The sequence below is a fragment of the Enoplosus armatus genome, chromosome 16 (assembly GCF_043641665.1).
Source record: "Enoplosus armatus isolate fEnoArm2 chromosome 16, fEnoArm2.hap1, whole genome shotgun sequence".
Lineage (NCBI taxonomy): Eukaryota > Metazoa > Chordata > Actinopteri > Centrarchiformes > Enoplosidae > Enoplosus > Enoplosus armatus.
The window spans coordinates 174,003-198,338 of NC_092195.1; the positions used below are offsets into that span (position 1 = coordinate 174,003).

General features: G+C 41.0%; 1 protein-coding gene across 1 annotated transcript; it reads right to left on the reverse strand.

Moving 5' to 3' along the window:
- Window positions 1-1,086: 1,086 nt before the first annotated feature.
- LOC139298732 (syntaxin-12-like) lies at window positions 1,087-23,876 on the reverse strand. The gene is made up of 10 exons (XM_070921478.1): window positions 23,794-23,876; window positions 22,874-23,006; window positions 19,227-19,296; window positions 18,678-18,777; window positions 13,751-13,888; window positions 12,375-12,418; window positions 11,063-11,168; window positions 6,872-6,944; window positions 1,686-1,768; window positions 1,087-1,596 (listed from the first exon to the last, which is right to left on the reverse strand). Exons 2-10 carry the CDS (start codon window positions 22,971-22,973, stop codon window positions 1,504-1,506), a joined length of 807 nt encoding a protein of 268 aa, XP_070777579.1. The 5' UTR covers window positions 22,974-23,006; window positions 23,794-23,876; the 3' UTR covers window positions 1,087-1,503.
- Window positions 23,877-24,336: the final 460 nt, after the last annotated feature.

Below are 24,336 nucleotides of genomic sequence, written 5' to 3' on the forward strand. Positions count from 1 at the left end.
AATTTACATGAAATTACTCATCTCAACTCTTTTAATTTGGAAAAACAAAAAGGTCACTTCATTAATTTTATTGTCTTAATACAGTATGTTCTTTAAAACTCACCAGAATTCTTTCGCAGCCTGGTCAATATAATTAATTCCAATTACACTGACAGGTTAGCATTTGATAGTACTCATGCTGAAATTATGTCATAAATTGGATCATTTTTTTCATGTTGTGTGACTATTGTGGGTATGACAGGCCTTTTATCAAGCTATCAATACATTTCAAAAAAATCTTTTCTTAGTTTCTTTGGCGTGTGTCAGCCATCCGCTGATCACTCAAAGTCCTAACTCACTTAAGAAAGCTCTATGAAGTAATTTGGGAACTGCAACAAAGTCCTAACAAAACATTTATACAAGCACTTCCTAATTCTAATAAGAGCAAAATTAAAGACAAACTTCATCTGATTGTCTACCTTTGTGTGTTTCTTGACCCATTGGAGCCATTTTCATTGATCTTGCCATGTTTCCAGATCTTAGCATTTACTTTGGCAAGTTCAACAGTTATAAAGGAAATGGCCAAAATCACAAAAATAAAACGCAAATTGTTATAAACCATACCTTAACTTTAAGAACATAATTTTACTCTGAGCATTAAAGCAACATTAAACATTCCAGGCCAAATTCAGGCCTGAATCTCCTTCAGGAGAACCACTGACCCAACATGTAGACAGGGAAAAACTAAACTGTGTTTAAGACATTTATTATGCATACTGGAAGCCATAGAAACCAATTTAAAAATTATTTTTTTGAAGACTGGAATTTAATCTTTGAGATACATTATTCATCATCGATAATATTCTTAGCAGAATATAATGCAGCACATCGAAATATTTACAGACATGGATTTGATTCATATTGGTAATCTGTTCAATTTACAACATGTATATTACAACCACGGCTGCCATCACCACCAGGAGTCATATATGTCCCATGTAATGTTACAGCAGGACCTGTGCCTCTCCACACACTTTACATGTTTATCAGAAGATGCCACAACAACAGGCAACAAAAAAATAATTCAGAGCCCCTTAAAACCACAGATTTGTTTACTTTAACAAGCCATGTTATTTTTTATTTTTCCTGTTCTCAAATAATTTCCATTAACATTTTAACATTTGAAATACAGTAACAACTAGTGTTAGTGCAGTAAATAAGAAAAGAAATGAATGAATGAAGCAAATTAAGGAATCTCGTATCTTAAATCGCTCCCCTACACCACCTCAGTCCACCCACCTCTCCTTCATCTCATTTTTTCCCCAGCTATTTTACAAAAAAGGCTTGATCAGTTCAGGTGAGTATGTTTTCCACATTTACCATCCCTCTGCATAGATCTCCTTCGCTGACCAGAGTTAAGTGATCAGCCTCTTCCTGTTCTTCTCTTGATTCCAAGCAGGTACTTGCAGGTGGGAGGGGGCAGAGTAAAATATAGTAGTGACAAATTGGTTGTGTGGAGTCAACTCACTTAGAAGCTTGCCAGATAATGATTCCAAGTATGATGAGCACAATGGAACAAACCATAGCAAGGATACACATCTTCTTCCGGGACTTTTGCTGTGATAAAGAAGGCAGAGACAGGAGGGTCATTGGCTGGGACTTCACTGAATGACAGCACACAACAAAAGTAACTGCTGCAGACTCACCTGGTAATAAGCGGCTCTCTGGAGCTGCTCTGTCCCTCGTTCAACATGAACTTCAGCATTCTCCACATTTGCCTCAATACTGTCTACAGGGAAGAACATACAGCAAGGTCAGCTGGGAACTTTAAGTCACAGGATTCTTACAGTGGAAACGGTTCAGGTTTTAGCGTCCACAATACATATAATATAAACACAGTTAATCTCTTCACTTGTGTCCTCCTTGCACAGCTGTTTTCTCGCAGAATTTTTGTCACCACTTTTTACATTATTTCCTGTTTTCATTATCAGTGAACAGATCAAGAAACAACAGGATTGGTCACCTTGCACGGTTTGTTATTTATCTTATCTTATTTTTATTTTTATTCTTATTTTACCTTTTATATTCTACTTATTTGTTGTCAAAACAATAGCACCTTCAGACCACGGCAAATTCCTTGTAATGTATGTTACTTGGCAATAAACAGTTTCTGATTCTGATTCTTTTAAACACTGTAAAAAGGACCTATGTTTACATTGTCTTGAAAAGCAAGCTCTCTGAATAATGACACTTTGAAAACACATCAGATCTCAATGGGAAAAAAATCATGCTGATATCTATACTGATATGGACTGTGCAATGTGTTAGGAACAAAAGGATGCCACATCGTTTGATGGAAATGAGAATTATCAACCTGAATTCAAAGACACCCCGAAAATCAAAGTGAAAAAATGATGCGGCAGGCTAGTCCATTTTGCTGAAATTCCATTAAAGCAACTCATAATGGTACTCAGTACTGTGTATTGCCCCCACGTGCTTGTAAGCATGCCTGACAACGTCGGGGCATGCTCTTAATGAGAGGACGGATGGTGTCCTGGGGTATCTCCTCCCAGATCTGGACCGGGGCATCACTGAGCTCCTGGACAGTCTGAGGTGCAACCTGGCGGCATCGGATGGACCGAAACATAACGTCCCAGAGGTGTTCTATTGCATTCAGGTCAGGCGAGCGTGGGGGCCAGTCAATGGTATCAATTCCTTCATCCTCCAGGAACTGCCTGCATACTCTCGCCACATAAAGCCGGGCATTGTCGTGCACCAGGAGGAACCCAGGAACCACTGCACCAGCGTAGGGTCTGACAATGGGTCCAAGGATTTCATCCCGATACCTAATGGCAGTCAGGGTGCCGTTGTCTAGCCTGTAGAGGTCTGTGCGTCCCTCCATGGATATGCCTCCCCAGACCATCACTGAGCCACCACCAAACCGGTCATGCTGAACGATGTTACAGGCAGCATAACGTTCTCCACGGCTTCTCCAGACTCTTTCATGTCTGTCACATGTGCTCATCTGTGAAAAGCACAGGGCACCAGTGGCAGACCTGCCAATTCTGGTGTTGTATGGCAAATGCCAATCGAGCTCCGCGGTGCCGGGCAGTGAGCACAGGGCCCACTAGAGGACGTCGGGCCCTCAGGCCACCCTCATGAAGTCTGTTTCGGATTGTTTGGTCTACGGCCCTGTCCAGCTCTCCTGGAGTAACTGCCTGTCTCCTGGAATCTCCTCCATGCTCTTGCTGGGAGACACAGCAAACCTTCTGGCAATGGCACGTATTGATGTGCCATCCTGGAGCAGTTGGACTGCCTGTGCAACCTCTGTAGGGTCCAGGTATCGCCTCATGCTACCAGTAGTGACACTGACCCTAGCCAAATGCAAAACTAGTGAAAACAGTCAGAAAAGATGAGGAGGGAAAAAATGTCAGTGGCCTCCACCTGGAAAACCATTCCTGTTTTGGGGTCGTCTCATTGTTGCCCCTCTAGTGCATCTGTTGTTAATTTCATTAACACCAAAGCAGCTGAAACTGATTAACAACCCCCTCTGCTACTTAACTGACCAGATCAATATCCCAGAAGTTTAATTAACTTGATGCTATACTCTGATTAAAAAGTGTTCCTTTAATTTTTTTGAGCAGTGTATATACATAATATATACATTATAGGTACAACGTGTCTAACTTAGACAGCAGAGCCCACTCATCACATCCCATGTCCTAACAACAGTCACTGTTGGTTTCTGACAATAATAATTCTCTTCCCTTAAACAAGTAGTTTTAGTTTCCTAAACTTAACCATAGCGGAAGCAGATCAGAGAGGTCATATGAATAGTTTTTGTTATGGTCATATGCAGTTTTAGGCATTGTTGTCCTGCTGAGGACACTATTTTGTAAGCCAATGAAAAATGAACATCTAGGTCTGAGCATGTTCAAAATTGTTTTGTCATTTAGGTTTAGGGCTGCAGGATATAGGACAAAACTGACATTTTCTGCGATATATACTGTGATATTGTGAAAAAATACAGATTTAATCAGATACATGAAGTGTGTTGTTCATGTACAGATATACAATTCATAATCATAATATTTATAATTTGGGTAGTCCATCCTCTTAACAAAACAAACCCCCTCCTCCTATTTCTGCCACACTTGGTTCAGCCCTCTGCCACCCCTCCAGAAATCAGCTTAGACTCCTCCACCTTTGGTTTCATGTATGTCACTGACACTGGCATGGACAAGTGGAGAGAGAACAGGTGGAGAGGTGTTTTCCTTCCAATTCCTTATTATCAGACTGCCCCAATAAGTCCCTTAAGAACGTGTACTGACAGGAACCAGGAAGAGAGATCATATTTCTCCAATATTAGCTTCTCTGCACTGGATAGAGTTTAAAATCCTTCTCCTCACCTACAAAGCTCTTACTGGTCAGGCACCATCATATCTTACAGAGCTCACAGTACCCTATTACTCCACTAGAGCACTGCGCTCCCAGAATGCAGGGTTGCTGGTGGTTCCTAGAGTCTCCAAAAGTCAAACAGGAGCCAGAGCCTTCAGCTATCAAGCTCCTCTCCTGTGGAACCATCTCCCAGTTTGGGTCCGGGAGGCAGACACACTCTCTACTTTTAAGAGTAGGCTTAAAACTTTGCTTTTTGATAACGCTCCCTCTCTATGTCTCTCTCTCTCTCTCTCAAACCCAACCGGTCAAAGCAGATGACCGCCCACCTAGAGTCTGGTTCTGCTCCAGGTTTCTGCCTCTTACTGTACAATTTCCCCCCGGGGATCAATAAAGTATTTCTGATTCTGATTTCTGATTAAAAGGAAGTTTTTCCTTGCCACTGTCGCCACAGTGCTTGTTCATAGTGGGAACTGTTGGGTCTCTGTAATAACATTATAAAGAGTCGGTCTAGACCTGCTCTATTTGTAAAGTGTCATGAGAGGACTTTTGTTGTGATTTGGCGCTATATAAATATAATTGAATTGAAACTTGAATTTGGGGAAATGCATTTCTTAATAAACATTACAAATGGACTTGTGTGTCACAATTGTGTTATTTACATGTAATCTACCATTTCCAACAATATTTAAATGTATGTTTAATCTGTGTGGAGGAAGATAAACAGGGCTCCTAGCGTGGCTGAGGATGGCAAAACTCAATCTCAAGCAACAAACAGATGTATCTAGAAGCTGGCAAGACAGATAGATAGATCTGGATACTGCATGTTTTGTGTTTGTGTGTGTCTGTTAAGCGTTTCTTACATTAGGGTACGAACCAGCCCTGTGACAGTAAATTTTAACTTTTAACCAGCACCGGGATGAGGTGCTGCTGATAACGGGAATACACGCACTTAAAAGCCGCCGTGCGTAACTGAACGCCTGTCTCTAGCATCCAGGCCACATTATCTGTGACAGTAGCCACGTCGTGTGCATGTTTACAGGCAGGCGATACGCAGCACAGCGATCAGCTCGCTATGTGCTCTGGTGAAGGGGTGCACTTGATCAGTTTATCAAACAGGCAGCGCTCATTTTCAGGTTGTGGTAGGGGACTAGAGGGGTCTGCTTTGGTTGTTTGATAAATTGATGAACTGTGCCCCTTCACCAGAGCATATTAGGAACTGATCAAACTCTGTGTATCCAAGAACCCTTTAATTGGACTAAATTATGTAATATCTGATGGATTTGAAGATTAGTTATGTAAAATGAGAACCTTGTGAGTTGTAATCTGTCATAGTTCTTGCCACATGCTTTTGGGATTGCCCTCCTGGAATTAGAGGTCCACGTTCTTTCCGTACTCCCTTTTTGCTTTCTTTACTGCTTTTCTTAGACTGTAGGCTGCTGCTTTATAATTGTCCATATATAATTGTCAATATGTTGATGGAAGTCAGGCATAATCTTCATTAGGTTGGCCCAATTGAAGTCTCCTGCAACAATGAGCGCAGCATCAGGATAACCGGTCTGTGAGCAGTTCAAGTACTTGTAGAGATCTAACTGTATTCGCCTATGGTGGAATGTATCTCGAGTCCTCTGTTCTGTCAGATTGGTATACAGAAAAAGAGTCACCTGGTTGAATGATGTGGTCTAGTATTCCAGGATTTAGCCAAGTTTCAGTGAAGCAAAGGACATTACAGTTCCTGATATCCTGTTGGAAACTGATGTGGGCACAGAAGTTGTCCAGTTTATTATACAACGCCAGTACATTGGCCTGCAGGATGCTGGACAGGGAAGGCCTATGTGGCTGGTGTTGCAGCCAGTGTTTAATCTTTGTTTCCTCTGATGTTGAGATGGATGCAGATATGATCTTGTTTGTGTACGTGGTTGGGATCGTAGCTGGTGTTTATACCATCCACTTTCCCCTTGATGTTTCCACCAATGTTTACTTTCACCTTCTTCTTACTTCTACCATCCAGGCAGGAGGAGAGTTTGCAAAGTGGTGAGTTGACCATTTCCAATCCTATCCTTATCAATAATTTGTAGTCATATCTTATCACTGTCCAAATGCATCACAAAAATATACACAAAAAGCAGAGCTAATATTAATACAATTAAACGTAGCGTAGCCAGCGGAGAGGCAACTGGAAAAAGCAACATAGAGCCCAAGAAAACTCCTATAATGATAATACCTTGTTAAGCGCTTTGGATAAAAGTGCAATATAAATGCAGCCATTTACCATTTTCTCCATGTTTACCAGTTGGCATGTTTAATTCAGCATAATGTATATTTACACGTTGTGTATTCTCACAGTATCAATATATATACTGGTGGATTTGGTCTCACTGCTAATGGTGTGTGGGTTTGAATAGAAAATAACTGCACTAGCTGTTTTGATCTGCATTTAACACCAGTGGTGTGTTTTATACAGAACCCTGAGAACAACAACCCCAGTGCTACTCACCAATCATTTCTCCCTGATCGTGGATCATCACTGCCAGGTCCTTGAAGATCTGATTTACGTCCATGATGTCAGACTGAAACAGACAAAAAGCTAGTCTCAGCTGTGGCAGTGTATGCACCTGAGCCCGAACAATTTACTGGATATTGGCCTATCGCAGATATATTGGTATAGGCGTATACGTTGTCCTATATGCGCCGATATAGAAACTCTTTTTCTCACAGAACATAATGCTGAGAAAGATATTTGGGGAATTTAAAATTGGTGTCATCAAATAGTTTGTCCAGTATGGCGGGCTCCAAGGACAAGAACTCAATTACACAGTTGCAGAATACAGCTGGTGTCAAGAAATGTCACAGCCAACTCACTAAGGGTTGAAATCATCACAAAAATGACAATTACCAACATAAACCACCATATTCTGAATAGATACATTACATGGACAAAAGTAACATTTGTATTTTGGAGAATAAAACAGCAAACTTGGTTAACTAAGTTTAAATAATACTTCTGTACTGTACAATGTGGCACTAGAGAATGCCAATTATGCATTATGTTGCTGTGTATCAAGTGTAGACCACAAAATGGCAATAACTATAAATCATAAATATCACATGGATGTGATTAGAAGTGGTCCCTCAATAACCATATGATGTTTAAGACTGATTGGTTGAAACATTGCTGAGTTATTCCTGCTTCCTGTTTGGCATGGCATCATGCGTCTGTCATGATAATTTTGTTGTATATCAAGTGTAGACCACACAATGTAAATATCAGGGAAATCCATTGGTGTTTGCCACATGTGGCTTGCTTCCTGTTGGCAGGAGTTGGCACTATAGCTACAACTCATGAACGTCAGATAGGTGTGATCTATACCTTTTCAATTTAAAAGTCAGAAATCTTGAGGGTTGTGGTTACCAAATTTGAGGTAAATAGGAAAAAACCATTGAGCAGAAGTATAAACTGCAGTATACCCCTTTAAATGTAGATGGCATGGGGCGCCCTGGTAGCTCACCAGGTAGAGCAGGCGTTCCATGTACAGAGGCTGAATCCTTACCGAAGCGACCCAAGTTGAATCTCCCACCTTTCCTAACTCTCTTGTCTGTCACTAGCCATTAAAGGCAAATGCCCAAAAAATAATAAAAAATAAATAATAATAATATATACACATACACACACAGTGGGGTCCAAAAGTCTGAGACCACATTGAAAAATATTTTCACATAAACCTGGAAATAATCACAAGGTTTGAGGATTCAGAAACGTTTAAAAACACAAGAAATATTTTGATTCTGCACTATTTTTAGGTCAGCAATCAGATTTAAGCAATTGCATTTGTGGCACTGACCAACTTCTTTGTATAAAAGGTCAGATTTCTTTGAGTTGTATCCCTTCCATTGAAGCATCCGTTCATATGACACTCAAGTGGATTTGATCTACTCATCAGAGGCTTGTTCAATTGAGGCTTGCAGCCAGTGTTCACCTGTTATAAATATGGCTGTGCCTCAAGTTTCCAGCAGATCATTGCTTACCAAGTAGCATTGTGATAGTGGGAGACATGGCATTCCAACTAAGTAAAAGTATCAGTGTGAGAAAGTGTCAAATTGTTATTCTGACCAAAGAGGGGCTTTCTCAGTGTCAAATCATGGCTAGACTAAAGGTTTCTCAGGGGGCAGTGTATTGAACTCTAAAACGCTTTGCAGAAATGGGATAAGCTGTATCGAAAGCATGATCAGGCAGACCAAAAGTGACCACACCATCAGAAGATTAGATCAGTAGAAAAGCAACTTCATCACAGATACAGAATTTGCTAAATAAAGAACGCAAGACTCCAATCAGCAAAATTACTGTCAAAAGAAGGCTGTCTTGTAAGTGGTCTCAGAGGATGAGTAGCAGTTTCTAAACCACTTCTCAGAAGGCGAAACAAGGTCAAACGTTTGGGGTGGGCTAAGAAATACCAGCATTTTAATATGGATGATGAAAAGTCCTATTTACTGATGAATCCAAATTTGAGATTTATGGCAGTAACAGAAGGGTGTATGTAAAGAGATGAACAGGGGAGAGAATGATACCGCAGTGTATCAAACCAACAGTAAAACATGGTGGTGGGAATATTCAAGACTTGAATACACCTGCACCGAATCGACTACACCCTGACCCAAGGAGAAGTACCACTCCATTCTTCAGAGACATGCTATACCCTCTGGTTTGTATCTTTGCGGAGAGGGATTCATACTACAGCAGGATAATGACTCAAACACGCCTCAAAGCTTTGCAAAGCTCTACTTGAAGACCAAAGACGACCAACGATCATGGACTTTCCACCACAGTCACCTGACCTCAACCCCATTGAACATTTATAGAGGACACTTGAAGACTCAGAAAGGAAAGCATTCTGTGACGTCACAAGAAGCCCTTTGGAACATTCTCAAATCATGCTGGGATAACATGGATTATCAGGTTTTGCATAAACTTGTGGAGTCCATGCCAGCTCCATGCCAGTGGTCATTAACGCAAAAGGGGGACATACCCAATACTAAGATTTTCTGAAATTCCTGTACATTTTTCAAAGATTCAACTTTTCACTCAAATTGTTAAGCTGATATTATCATTTGTAATGAAAAGAAATTGTATTACATTCGAAACAAATGCAAAATAGAAGTATCTTGACTAGTGGTCTCAGACCTTTGGACCCCACTGTATATATAGGTGGCCCTAAAACTATGAATCATAAATGCCACATAGGTTTGATCAGGATTGGTCCTTCAATAACCATATTAAGTTTGAGGCTGATCAGTTCAAACATTGCCGAGTTATTCCCACTTCCTGTTTAGCATGGCGTCATGCATTGGCTAGAACAGATGTTGCTGTATATCTACAGCAGACAAAATGTAAATTACATGTAAATCGAATAATATTTTTCACATATGGTTTGCTTCCTGTTGCCAGTAGGTGGCGATGACTCAATACTGACATATATCTTCAGGTCTGGAGTCCTATCAAACATGTCAAGTTTGCTGTGTATTGGACAATGGACAAGTTACAACAACTTCCTGTTTCAAGGCGAAACGTGCAAATTCACTGCCTTTCTTTCACAACACAATTTAGCATCGTGAACAATCTTAAGATTTTGTAGAACACATTTGAGATGTATCTGTTCAACATGCTAGGAGGAGTTTATAAAAGTATGGCACATGTAAATTCCTGTTGAAATTTGGGGCAGATTGGACAATGTACAGTCTATTACAACAGCTTCCTGTTTCGGGGCAAAACATGCAAATTGTCCATCTCACCATTGCCAATGGCGTTCCATGAAAACTCTGAAAAAATGTTGCATGAAAAAACACCTATGCGAAATGTGCCGCAAGGACCACTTTGTTGAAATTTTGTTTGTTGTTGAATTTTACAGCATCCCTAGCCCTTCAAAAAGGCGAAACATACAAATTGTCCGTCTCAGCAACTGCATTCCATGAAAGCTCAAAAGCTTTGCAATATAGCATCACACATCTCTGGAGGTTAAGCCAACCAAACTTGAAGTGAATCCTCTAGGAGTTCCTAATAGTTTGCATTAAAAAAAGCACAAAATTCAAAATGGTCGACTTCTGGTTGGGCGGAGTAGATTTATGGAAATGTATGAAATGAAAAGAGCAATGTGTGGACCAAATCTGGTGAATATCAAAGAAACTTTATCCGAACTGAGGCCTGCCACACATTAGGGGATGCTACAGACGGCACTAAACACACATGAACCCAATCGCTGTATATAATTAGGGGGTGCTATATAGCCAACGTGTCACACCCAAGCCCAATTGTGACATCAAATCAAAATATTTACCAGTTTGACTACATATGCAAAGTTTCATACGTTTCTGAGCATTGTAAAGGCCTCAAACGCGTTTAGAAAGTTGAAATTAAAGCAGGAAATCCAAAACTTCCTGTTGGGCGAATTTCCTTAAAAGAAATTAAAATATGTTCTTTATAATTAGAGCAATGATCGCACCAAACCTCATGAAGATCAAAGCAACTTTATCCCAACCCTGGCATGCGTTTGGGGGCACTATGGAGCCCCGTATGTGTCAATCTTTGTGAGTTTTCAAGCATCCTAAACCCTTCAAAAATGCAAAAGCAGAATAATAATCTCTACAATAACAATAGATTTCTTGCACTTTTTAGAAATGGTAAGCAAAGGCTAACCTCCAGCTGTCTGATGTTGGTTTCTCTCTCCTTGATGAGCTCCAGGTCCTCCTCTGTGATGGCCACCTCCTCTGTCTGGGTTGTCATCTGACCCCAGTCATCTTGGCTTTACACAAACAGGGCAACACTTTAAGAGTTGGAATAATGTGTGTGAACACAGACTTTAACGGTTACAACAGAATACTGAACACAGCTCCCTGCTGTTTTTATTGTACGTTGTTTTCACTTTCTTTTACACTTCACGTGCTGCATGAACGTATGAAACTACTTCTTAAACAACAAAAAAAACAAAGTACTTCCACATAACCACACAGAGAATATTTTGCAAATGTTACTAATTATTCTTTAACACTTGCATACATGTAATCTCTAACATTGGCTATCAATGGCTTTTGTATGGAAGATTTTATAAAAGCAAATTAAATTATTTTTTAAGAAATAAAGTGAAATACAATACACATTTCTAAATGCATTTCCTTTTTGTGTACACATTTATTGTAATAATTAAATGAAAAACAATTGTTAAAAGGTCAATGATTTAGCTTTTTGTCTTTAATAACTGAAAGAATTGTTTTTCCATTTACATCAATTTTCCATGCCACATTAAAATCAAATCACAACACAGAAACAAAGTGAAGAAGTGTATTGCATTTCAGTGTTGTCCAGCAGAGAGCAGCATAGATATGCCAATACCAAGCACCAACCTCCGGATCTGAAAAGTGAAGCATTCTTTCTAATGGCCAGCAAAAGTTTCCAGTTTGTGGACTGCTGTGATGCTCACCACCTTATTGTGGCTGTGATGAAAACTGAGATGATATTCAAAGTCCATTGGAGAGGATGTATTTTGGTTAAGGCTAAGCCGCCATGAGGTACTAGTAATCTCATGATTTCATTTTATCAAATGATTTTCTATATGGCATACAAGTATGGTATGGTAACCTGTCAGCACAGTTAAAGTCTAGGCTCACACGTCTTACTCAAACAGCCATGAAGATTATAAGGAAAAAAGAACTTCAGCCTTTATATGAAAAATCTGTTCAGGGAGGCACAGAACATTCTAAATGACCCAACACACATAATGAACTGAAAGCCGATGGTTCAGAATGCCAAATTGAAGGCTAAAAAGTGCTTTCATTCCATCCTCTATCAAAACATTAAAGCAGCAAGTAGTATTATATGGGGACTAAGATATTGCAATCGATCAATATTTAATCAATCTTGAACACTTCAGGTCTCCATAATAAACCTTGCAAAGTTCCATATTTCCCAAATTGCCTGACAAGAAGAAACCCCGAATAAATTAGTCACTTACTTATCAAAAGAAACAAGCTTTTCATCCCGAGAACTGTCTTCATTCTGCAGAAAAAGGAAAAACCCACTATTGCCAAATTCAAGTCAGCAAAGCACAAATTATCAAACATCACTCACATGAATCTGAAGTGTCACCCTCAAAGACCAAGAACGTTTTTGGGGTGTCTGACTCTCCTGTGTTCATTTTGTTTTCCTAACCTATAACTATCAGTCAGCATAAAGTGCCATACATCAATTGATTCAGGAGAACCTTAAGTTTCAGTCTGGTTCATTTAAAGTCCCAATTTTATATTTGCTTTGTCTGGACGAATTTACCAGAATTTTTCAAAAACGCCTGTAAAATTTTGTGTTTTTTTTAATTGCTAACTCAGACAGAACCACTGGAAGTTTGTTTTTATTTAGAAAGTTGTACTTAGATGTAGAGAGAAATTCATTTGGAAGTTTAAAACATTTAACTCCAAAGCAAGTTATAGTAATTATATATTATATCATAATATTATCCTATATTTCATTTCTATGTTTTCATTTACTGCCATGTAGATGTGTAGTAGTGTCCAAAAGGTTCAGACTGAACAGAAGGTTATTATATCATAACAGAGGACATTGAAGCAAAAGTGACTTTTCTTCAGAGAAATATGTTATCAATTGAACATGAACTGAATTGAACACATTTTCTTCAGCCTCAGTGTTGGCGGTAGACATGCTGAAAGGGACAGTGGCCAGTGCAACCCTTCTCTCGTCCTCTGGACTAATACATAGATAAAAATGTCTCCACATTTCTTTTCATTCCTTTATTGCTTTTATTTCTCCAGTGGGTTTGTCATTCTACTTCACATTCACACACACGGCAACAGTTCAATCCCCTTGCAGTACTCTCACTGCACCAGGTATCTGGGTTGTTCCAAAGCTGCCTCAGATGTGTACTGTGGTTTTGTCATTGCTTTGTATTGTCTTATGCAAATCTGTCGTTTTTATGTTGGTTTTCACGCAAGCAAATGTGACTACTTTGTCTTGGTTTGCATCTATGTTTATTCAAATGTCCGAAAAACATGTTGATCAGTGGTTCCAAAGACCTAAACCTATGTTGATTGGTAGACGATGACACAAACCTGGACATATTAATTTTGAACCAATCAGGACACGGGGGGTGGGACTAAGTGGCTTTCCTTGCCAAATCAATGCTGCAGAACGTGATGGCATTCAATACGGAGGCTCTGAGTACCTGCGTTTTTAAAGCACATGGTTAGGATTAGTGCTTCAAAAATTATTAAACATTTTAGAACAACTATTTTTATCCGCGGGCGGTGGTCTTGGCCTTTGAGGGTTAATGTGGTTAGGTGAAATCTTTATTTCTAACAACCACTGACTCCTACTTACTGATAGACGAGATCCAGCTCTGGCTCTGGCTACTGACTCTTTCTCCTTTTCTGCTGCACGCCGCTGGACTGCTTGGAAGTTGTTGAGAGCTGCTGAGAAATCATTCATCAGCCGGTCTCTCTGGAGTTTTTGCTGCCTCTGGAGACCACAGAGCAGAGGGAGACAGATGGTATGAGATCAGTTAGATAGAGAAGGGGGAAATTCATAGAGATACAGAGGGTCACGTTTAGATTTTTTTTTTTTTTACCATGTCAAAAATATTATTAAATTTACCATAATAATTAAGCAATACTGTTGGAGAAGCTATGATATAAGGAATTCAAATTTTGTTTTTGCCAGCACTAAAAGTTTCCTGTTAATCGGTTATAACCTTGACTATGAAAATTAAGCATTGCGTTAGTTCATGCCGGGCAGGGAAGTCATATGCGCCAGCTGTAATCAAAAATCTGGCATATTGTATTTTAGACACAGACAAGAGATGGACTAAAGCTATTATATAACCACAGCCCCTTGATGAAGTAAGGTGTGACTGCTGATGAGCCAAAACTGACTTTAACTGCTGTTCACAGGCTGTTGGTCAAAAATACAGAGGGACTTTGCTCTTAGATTATGATTCAAATGACATTTCCTCATTTTGTGCTCTTACTTTTCCACAGTTGTGGAGCCATGAGGGTAGTATGTGGTCATATTTTATTGGTGAATTTGGTGAGTTCATTACCCCATGATAATAATTTCTTCTTTTCGAAACAAAAATTTACATTGAAGTCACGTGCAAAGGTACAATTTACCAATTTAGAACAACACTTAAATTTTTTGCTTTTGTGACACTATAACATCAACAGTATGGCTGATAGCATAGCCAATGGGGAAACTTGCTGCCTCTTAGCTGTTGGGAAATCATAGAAAAAGAGTGCTTTGTGTTTCAGAGAGGACACTATTGAATTAACATGACTACCAGATAGTTTGTTACACAGAACCAGTTTGTTACTCAGAAACATCTGAGAAATTCTCCTTGGAAAGTGTTTGGAAAAGGGATGGCACAAATACTTGCGCATGGATGAACCATCTCTCTATCACCGTCTATCATGGGATAACTTCAATCAATCAGATCAACAAACCATAAAGACGTAGTAGGAGAAAACACATTTTCCATCGAGAAAAACCTTCAGTGCTGTTCTTTGCTCTTCTACCAAAGGACAAAATAGTCTCCTGTTCTGATATAACTGATGCTATAGCAGCATCTATGCTAACCTCTTTCAGAGGATAGTGCGCATGCGCCGACGTGCATGCAGCCGGTTACAGTCGCTCCTGTTTGTTTTCTTCTTTTTCATACTTTTCTCCTTTATTTCTTTATTTAACTCAGAACTTTTTTTAAGTACTGACTTTTGAAGTTGTACCCTCTTCAAACATGCTGGTGGAGAGAGTTCTGGTACTTTTTTTCACTCTGGAATTACTTTCATTCAAACATCGGACGGTCGCGCAGCAACTTCTAGGCCGCTTTGTTTACTCCAGAGATCAGCTGATCGCTCTGAAGCCGGCCGGCTTGGAGACCAGATCATCGGAGATCCCCGCTGAAATCTGGAGAAAAACACGCAGAGGATGCAGAGGGGGAACGAAGCGACGAGGGAAGAGAGTTGGGTCGAGACAGCAGAGGTTTATGGAGAAAAGGAGATATAAACCGTGTCTCCCCTCTCTCGTCATGGGCAACGTGAGATCGCTGGCAAACAAGATGGACGAGCTGACGGCGCTGGCCAGGAGTCAGAGGGAGTACCGGGAGCGTAGTTTAATGTGCTTTACGGAGACATGGCTGCACCAGGACATTCCCGACGACAACGTATCCATCGACGGCTTTCAGACCGTCCGGGCCGACAGGGATTGCACCGGGAGCGGTAAGCGCAAAGGAGGGGGGCTTGCCGTTCTCGTTAACAACCGGTGGTGCAATCCTTCCCACATCACCATCAAGGATCGTGTCTGTTGCCCGGACATTGAACTGTTGGCTGTTGGACTCAGGCCGTATTATTTGCCCAGGGAGTTCTCACATGCCATTGTTGTGACTGTTTACATCCCCCCCTCTGCCAACCCGAAGTCGGCGTGTGACGTCATTCACTCCGCCATAGCCCGTTTACAGACTCAACACCCGAATGCACTCATTGCTATTTCGGGTGACTTCAACCACGTCACCATGGCTAGGACACTTCCCACCTTCACACAGTATGTGAGCTGCCCCACTAGAGAGGAGAGGACCCTGGACTTACTGTATGCTAACGTTAAGGATGCATACAGCTCCTCCCCCCTCCCCCCTCTGGGTAGGTCAGACCACAACCTAGTGCACCTCAACCCCTGTTATGTGCCTCTAGTCAAGAGCCAGCCTGCAACCACGAGGACAGTGAGGAGATGGTCAGAGGAGGCTTATGAGACACTTCAGGGATGTTTTGAGGTGACTGACTGGCAGGCACTCTGTGAGCCGCATGGAGAGGACATTGATGGGCTCACAGAGTGCATCACGGACTACATCAACTTCTGTGTGGACTCCACTGTCCCAGCAAGGACTGTCAATTGTTATTCAAATAACAAGCCATGGGTGACAAAGGACATCAAGGCCATCCTGAATGAAAAGAAGAGGGCCTTCAGAGCTGGCAACAGAGACGAGGTGAGAACGATCCAGGGGGAACTGAAGGTAAAGATCAGGGAGGCCAAGGAGAAGTACAGGAGGAAGCTGGAGTGGAAACTCCAGCAGAACAACACCAGAGAGGTCTGGAGTGGAATGAGGACCATCACGGGTTACAGGCCGAGCAACAACAGAGGAGCTGAAGGCAGTGTGGACCGGGCCAACGAACTTAATCTGTTTTTCAACAGATTTGACTCGGTGGGCCCTGCTCAACCCCCCCATGACTCTTCTGCTGTCTGCCTCCAACCTTCACCTATTCCACTCCCCCCTCCCCCACCTGCTCCTCACAGCCCCCCACCCCCCTGTGAGAGCTTTCCTCACACCTCGTCCCCCAGTCCCCAGGCTGACGGCACTCTTCAACCTGACGACACCACCCCTCCCCCACCGGTCATCTCTACAGTGTGCTTCACTGCCGACCATGTTAGAAGACAGCTGAGGAGACTCCACTCCAGCAAGGCTGCAGGCCCCGATGGTGTCAGCCCCAGGGTGCTTAAAGCCTGTGCCCCCCAGCTACGTGGAGTACTTCACCACGTCTTCAATATGAGCCTGAGTCTCCAGAGGGTTCCCGTGCTGTGGAAGACATCCTGCCTCGTTCCTGTTCCAAAGACGCCGCGTCCCAGTGGCTCCAAGGACTACAGACCTGTGGCACTGACCTCCCACATCATGAAGACCCTGGAGAGACTCGTCCTAGAGCAGCTCCGGCCCTTGGTCAAGCCACACTTGGACCCCTTCAGTTCGCCTACCAGCCCCGACTTGGAGTGGAGGATGCCATCATCTACCTGCTCAACCGCGTCTACGCCCACCTGGATAAGCCGGCGAGCACTGTGAGAGTCATGTTTTTTGACTTCTCCAGTGCGTTCAACACCATCCGCCCGGCTCTACTGGGTGAGAAGCTGACGGAGATGCAGGTGGATGCCCCCCTCGTGTCCTGGATTGTCAACTACCTGACTGGCAGACCACAGTATGTGCGCTTACAACACTGTGTGTCAGACAGGGTGGTCAGCAACACCGGGGCCCCGCAGGGGACTGTCCTCTCTCCCTTCCTCTTCACCGTCTACACCACGGACTTCAGCTACTGCACTGAGACCTGCCATCTTCAGAAGTTTTCTGACGACTCAGCAATAGTTGGATGTATCAGCAAAGGTGATGAGGAGGAGTACAGGGCTGCTGTGGAGAACTTTGTCACATGGTGCGAGCAGAACCATCTGCAGCTCAACATGACAAAGACAAAGGAACTGACTGTTGATCTGAGGAGGACCAAGGCGCCGATGACCCCTGTTTCCATCCAGGGGGTCAGTGTGGACATTGTAGAGGATTACAAGTACCTGGGAGTTCACATAGACAATAAACTGGACTGGGTAAAGAACACTAATGCCCTCTACAAGAAGGGCCAGAGCCGTCTCTATTTTCTGAGGCGGCTGAGATCCTTCAACATCTGCCGGACTATGCTGAGGATGTTCTATGAGTCTGTGGTGGCCAGTGCCATCCTCTATGCTGTTGCATGCTGGGGCAGCAGGCTGAGGGTGGCGGACTCCAACAGACTCAACAAACTGATCCGCAAGGCCAGTGACGTTGTGGGGGTGCAGCTGGACTCTCTGACGGTTGTGTCAGAGAGGAGGACGCTGTCTAAGCTGCGGGGCATCTTGGACAATGTCTCACATCCTCTCCATGACGTACTGGTCGGACACAAGAGCAGCTTCAGTGGGAGACTCATTGCTCCCAAATGTACAACAGAGCGCCACAGGAAATCATTCCTGCCTGTGGCCATCAGACTGTTCAACTCCTCCCTCTGAGTGTCAGACACTCAGGAAGAAACTGGAAATCTGTATCTGTATCTACTTCGCCTGTCATACACTACCTCACTATTTATTGTGAATGTTTAAGTGCAATACATGTATAGTGCAATACATATATAGTTATACACTACAGTGCAACACATCCATACATATATATACATTGTTACTGTATATATATATTTTTTTTTACCTCACTTCACTTAAATACTGTAAATGTGTATATTTTTTATTTTCTATTTCTTATTTTTATATTTTGTACATACCTTTAGTTCCAAATTATGCTATTTTTCTACTCTGGAATGGGAGCACCGGTACTGTACAATTTCCCCCCGGGGATCAATAAAGTATTTCTGATTCTGATTCTGAGGTTACAACAACATCTGAATGCCACAGTTACTTTCTCTCCCACTATACTCATCAGTGTATACTAGGGATGTATTAACAAATGTAGGCTGACACTTACTTGCTCTGAAGGTGATGAGGGCAAAGGGATTGATCCCAACTCTTTCAGGTGCTTGTTGGTTTCTTTTGCCAGTTGGTTGGTATAGTGTTGTATCTGTTGCCTGTGGAAACACCAACTGATTAGAATAACAAAAGATTGCTAGTCAATCTGAGTGAGTTGCTCTACAACCAGAGATCCAAACTACCCAAGATCACCCATCATCCTGCGCAATAAATTACACCTTTGTAGTACCTATTCTAGAAGGAGCGGACCCCTCCAGTCACCTCTCCTCAAGCTCTGCTACGTTTCATTTTACTAATATTATTTCAATTTTTATGTGTATACTGTGAATCAGGAACTGAAGAAATACTTCTTCTTCTTTGAAGGATTGCCTTCAAACATGTGAACATCAAAAAGGCAGCAGGACCATGCCACATCAGTGGGCGGGTCCTCAAACTATGTGCTGAAGAATTAACCTGTTCCTGGCTCAGTCTGTCATACTCAGCACACTGGACCCAGTACAGTTTGCCTGTTAGTGAGTGAGTTACTGGAGAAAAGGTTGATACATACAGACGATCCTGAAGTTCACTGGTGTCCTGTCTGGTCCCCAGCTGGTTCACCATGCTCTTGATCTGAGCAGCTGTTATGAGAAGAAGACAGTCTTGACAGTCTTATAATGGAAGAACTCATCTGCATATACAAACGCCACAACACACAGCAGTAAAGGAGCAGCACTGGCCTGGCCAATGGTGTATGTGTGCATATGAATTTGGCTCAAAATATCTTGTGATTTATATGCCTTGTTGCTATAGCTTTACATAGGGATTGTTCTAATTAGAACAACATTTATGACTCTAGCCTTTGATAAGTGTCATTAGATTTTTAACAGACCTGTATAAACATTTTGTCATTGAATATTGTTAAATATTGTGTTATGTAGACAACATAGAATTAAAATACAAATTGAGAGTCAAAATCAGGTTTTAGCGAAATCGCTGTTAATTACTGTGACATATTGCAAAATACTATGATAAACTGAACACATTCATCGAAGCAAGACGTCAACAATGAGAACACTGAGCACATCTATAAACTTGGTGTTGTTTTCCCATTTCCTCACTCATTCCAAAACACTAAACACACAGAGATTATCTACGGCCATTGACACGTTTATAGAAAACAATTTTAGGTAAAGGCATAACAATAAATGGAGAGTGCCTTATCCTCTTGCTCTCACTAACACATGCAAAAACAACATGAAGGTTTCCTCAGTTTCTGTTTTGTTGGAAAAGGCAAAAATCGGAGTGAATGGGTGAATGAGACTTAGCTGTAAAGCGCTTTGGGAACCGTGAAGGTTGAAAAGTGCTATATAAGTGAGATCATTTATTTACCATTACCAACATGTCCAAATGTACACTGAAAGTTACTGGTCACTGTAATTGATCCCTTCCAAAAGCTATTCCAATGTAAGTGATGGAGAAAAAACAGTCCCTGTTCTGTGCAAAATGTATTTTCATAAAGTTCAGCTGAAGATATCATACGATTTAAGCTGTCTGACTTAGACAAAACAAGTGGGTATCTTCCAAAGTTCCAAAGATGCGCGAGCAGAGAAAAACACAGACCTGCTAGGGGGGTCCAGGGATATGCTCCTGCAGAGATTTGAATGCTAAATGCTAATTTCTGATGACTTTTAGGAGTAAGCAGAAGAAAATGGGAAAAAACTGTGTTTTAAGGACGTTAACTAACAACAGACCAGATAAATGAACACTTAATTACTAGATTATTACTGTTCATTGTACCCTATTCTTCCCTATGATATATACAGTGCTTAACAAATTTATTAGACCACCACCCAGTGTCAGGTGTTTGCCACCACTGCCCTAAATTAACAGTATTGCTGATTACCAAAATATTTTTTTATGTTTCTGTAATGGTTAATCCACCAGTATGTGCAAGCTCTTTAATCAAAATGATATCTTTAATGCTAAAATATAATTATTGTTGTTATCCATGAATTTTCAAATTAACTGTTTTACAAAAAAGCAGAAAAAAATAGTAAAGCACATTATTATTTTTTGATTGAGATGCCAAATTACAGTTATTTACTTGCATTCCTGAACAGAAAAATTTGCTTTAGTGGTTGTATGTTATTCTTAATTAATTTCTGACTTCTCAGAGAATTCCAGTGTGCTGGCTCAAATTTGGGTATAAAAACGTGAATTCAGTTTGAAAATCCTCACTCCTGTTCAAAATGGTGAAGCGTAGGGAACTCACTGAGAAAGAAAGAGTCCGAATTAAAGCACTTCATGATGCTGGATGGTCTTTGAGACAAACAGGGCAAGACAAAGTTTTCTCACAGTGTGGTCAAGTATGCCTTGGACTCGATTGCAGAGACTGGTACTTACAAAATGCGTCATGGAAGAGGCCGAAAACGAAAGCTAACTGAAGCAGATGTCAGGCACCTCAAGATTTTAAGTACTAGAGACAGAAGGAAGACCACTGCTGATCTTCAGGCAGAGATTAATGCTTCTAGATCAGAATCTGAGAAAGTCTCCAGAATGACACGGTGGAGATTCCATTATGGTATGGGGTTCCATTTGCGGAAACGGCATGGGCAAATTAGTTAAAATCTACGGTATCATGAACAAGAAGGTCTACCACAACATCTTGGTGCATCATGGAATCCCTTCTGGATTGAACCTGATTGGTCGTGGGTTCATATACCAAGAAGACAATGACCCCAAGCATACTACAAAGCTGTGCAGAGACTACTTGACCAAGAAAAAGGAATCTGGAGTACTGGAACTGATGGACTGGCCAAGTCAAAGTCCAGACTTGAATCCTATTGAACAGATCTGGGATTTATTGAATTCAAAAATAGATCGCACAAAAGTTTCATCCAAATCAAGTCTCTGGGAACAGCTAGAAACTATTTGGAACTCAATAACAAAAAAGGTACATAAAAACAATGCCAGCAAGAATGCAAGCTGTTATCAGGGCCAAAGGAGGTCATAGAAAATATTATTATTATTATTATATACAGTATTTTTGGTTAATATATGTGACTAAGGACTATTTAGTTGTTCCAGTTTGTTATTTGCCTAATAAATAACAATACAATTTTTAGTTTGAAACAAGTTTTTGACAGATTTCTAAAATATTTGTGTTTTCTCGTTTTTATGACAGGTGGTCTAATAAATTTGTTAAGCTCTGTATATAATTAATAAGAATGCATTAGAATAAATTTAAGGCAAATGTTGCATTTAATTGCTGATTAGCCCAAACGTAATATTGACCAATATAAGAGAACACTCAAATAATTGTTAAAAACAAACCTAAACTAACATTAGTTAGTGATTGCAAGCTAGCAAAATAGCCACCTGCCTTGTTCATTGATCTGGTCTATCGTTTGTATTGTATCTAACATGTTGAATGGAGGATAAGCTAGTTAATATAAAAACTAGCAGCAAAATTCTTAGGGTTAGGGCTGTCCCGTTTTCTTCTGCTTTTGATAATGCATTACATGTTGTATACATAACGTTATACAAAACGTGTATTTATCGCCTGCTGCAAGGAGAGACTGAGACTTTATGTATTCTGTTGAGGAGTAACTTTAACTCAATGTTACGTTACATCCAGGTTACTGTGACTGTTCTCACTAAGATTAACTTTAAATGAGCCGATCTGTTACGGGTTACAAAATATATTTAGCTACTCATTTGACAGGTCTACCATATATCAATTTGTTCATTGAAACATGAAAGCATTGAATCTTTGCCATCTCAGATGGTAACTTACTGATACGTGAAATTCCCGAGGTCTGAAGTAACTAGCTAACATTACCTTAGCGGTCTGTCACTCTGGGTTAGGGTTAGCGTTAGGGTTAGAAAGAATGAATGAATGAAAAAATAAAACCAAACAGATGTTTTAAAAAATAAAGTTATGGTCCACCATAGTCCAACCAACCATAATCAACCAATATAAAAACCTCAGAAACGCACTAAAATTCTGCATTGATGGTAAATATTTATTTCTGTCTAAAAAATGAACAGGTTCTGCAAAGTGAGGCAGGCTTCAGGCTGACACAGCCTTCTCCAGTATCATCCCAGAAACAGTTAGTGAGTGAGGGAGTAACCATATTTGGCTACAGCCACGGTCTTGCTCATGTTGTAACAAAAAGAGCTGCTGATATGGCAGTGAAGCAGTAAGGAACTTACTGTTCTGTGTGATCTTCTGGATGTTGGAGCTGCATGTCTGTATGAGGGTGTTGAAGTCCCGTGGGACTGGACAGTAGGTGTCTGCTTTGCCGTACGACATGTCTGCCAGAGCTGCTTGTGCCTTAAGCTCAAGCTTAAGCCACAAGCCAAGAGGAATAACAGTTAGAAAATTAAAGAAAATTAGAAACCATCAGAAGGTGTTTCTTAACAACTGCCATATTAGCTATACAATTTGAATAAGCAAGACAATGACAATGATAGCGTACGGCCACGATTGGCGATTACTTGTAATAAAAGGTATCAATACAACTGATGCAAACTAAAATAACTGTCATCCTGACACAATATAATGGGGAGAAGTGTTTACATAGCCATTTTCCTACATTATGGCAGACTAGTTTACTCACTCTTGCTACGTGTTACATAGTCCGCTTACACTTCCGGAATAATGAGGATTTCATTGATTTATGGACAGGAGAGATCAAGCCAGAGACGGTATCTTTGATCAAGCGTATCTAACTTGGTCCGAATAACAACTATTAGCTTGCTAGCAAGTTAGCTTGCTAATGTCGAATCATTCAAGCTGACCGAAATTAAATTTAAGCTAGGTTATATTTGTTACACCATAATGAGAACACATGGCTAACTTGGTTTACACATTTGAGGTCTAAATATAAAGCCAATTCGCTCAAATGGCTATCTTTCGTCCTCTGTTTATCTACCGAAAGTTACGGGAGGCTGTTCAGAATTATGCTCAGCTGTTAGCGCAATAGCTAACTGAAGCTAACTTGTCAGCCTTCAGTTGTTTAGGATAAACTGACTATCTTGAAATAGCTAGGCGTGTTATTCACCAATAGAGACTTAAAGACAACAACATATTGTGAACAAGTGTTAAATATATAAGAAAAACAATGTAATACTTGCGTATTTGGCTGTTTAAAATGCACTCATAGGCGTAAGGTTCTTCGTCTGCCGTAAAAAATACTACCCTTCCTGATTCCTGATTCCTCCTCCTTCTTCTTCTTGTTTTACGGCGGTTGGCATCAAGCTTATTGGCGAATTACCGCCCCCTTTCGCTCCGGAGTGTGGATCAGAGAACAAATTAACAAACCAAATCCCTTCAAAAAATAAATACTTAAATACACCCTTTCCTCCTTGCTTTACAACCTAGTCCTATTATTAAATCCCTATCCATGCCCGTCACCCTAGCACCCTATTCCCGCTTAACCCCTAATTGCCTCAACCTATTCCTCATCATCTCGCTCTGTGTCTTGTACCTCCTACAACGCAGAACTCCATGCTCTATTGACTCCTCACACAATCGTGTTTGATGTTTCCCTATCACTTTCAGTGTTTTGTTTAGTGCAACAACCTTAGTGCAACAACCCAACCTTAACCTTGTCAACACAGTTTTCTCTCTCCTGTGTCCACTACCTACCCAACTAACTTTGACACTCTTTTGA

Bases quoted from the DNA above. Each gene is read 5' to 3' on its own strand.
- LOC139298732 (XM_070921478.1), bottom strand. From the start codon at position 22,973: ATGTCGTACGGCAAAGCAGACACCTACTGTCCAGTCCCACGGGACTTC. The intron at 18,778-19,226 runs GTATGTATCAAC...GTGTTTCCACAG, and splicing joins AGTGAACTTCAGGATCGTCT to GCAACAGATACAACACTATA. The intron at 11,169-12,374 runs GTAAGTGACTAA...GTTTGTGTAAAG, and splicing joins AAGCTTGTTTCTTTTGATAA to CCAAGATGACTGGGGTCAGA.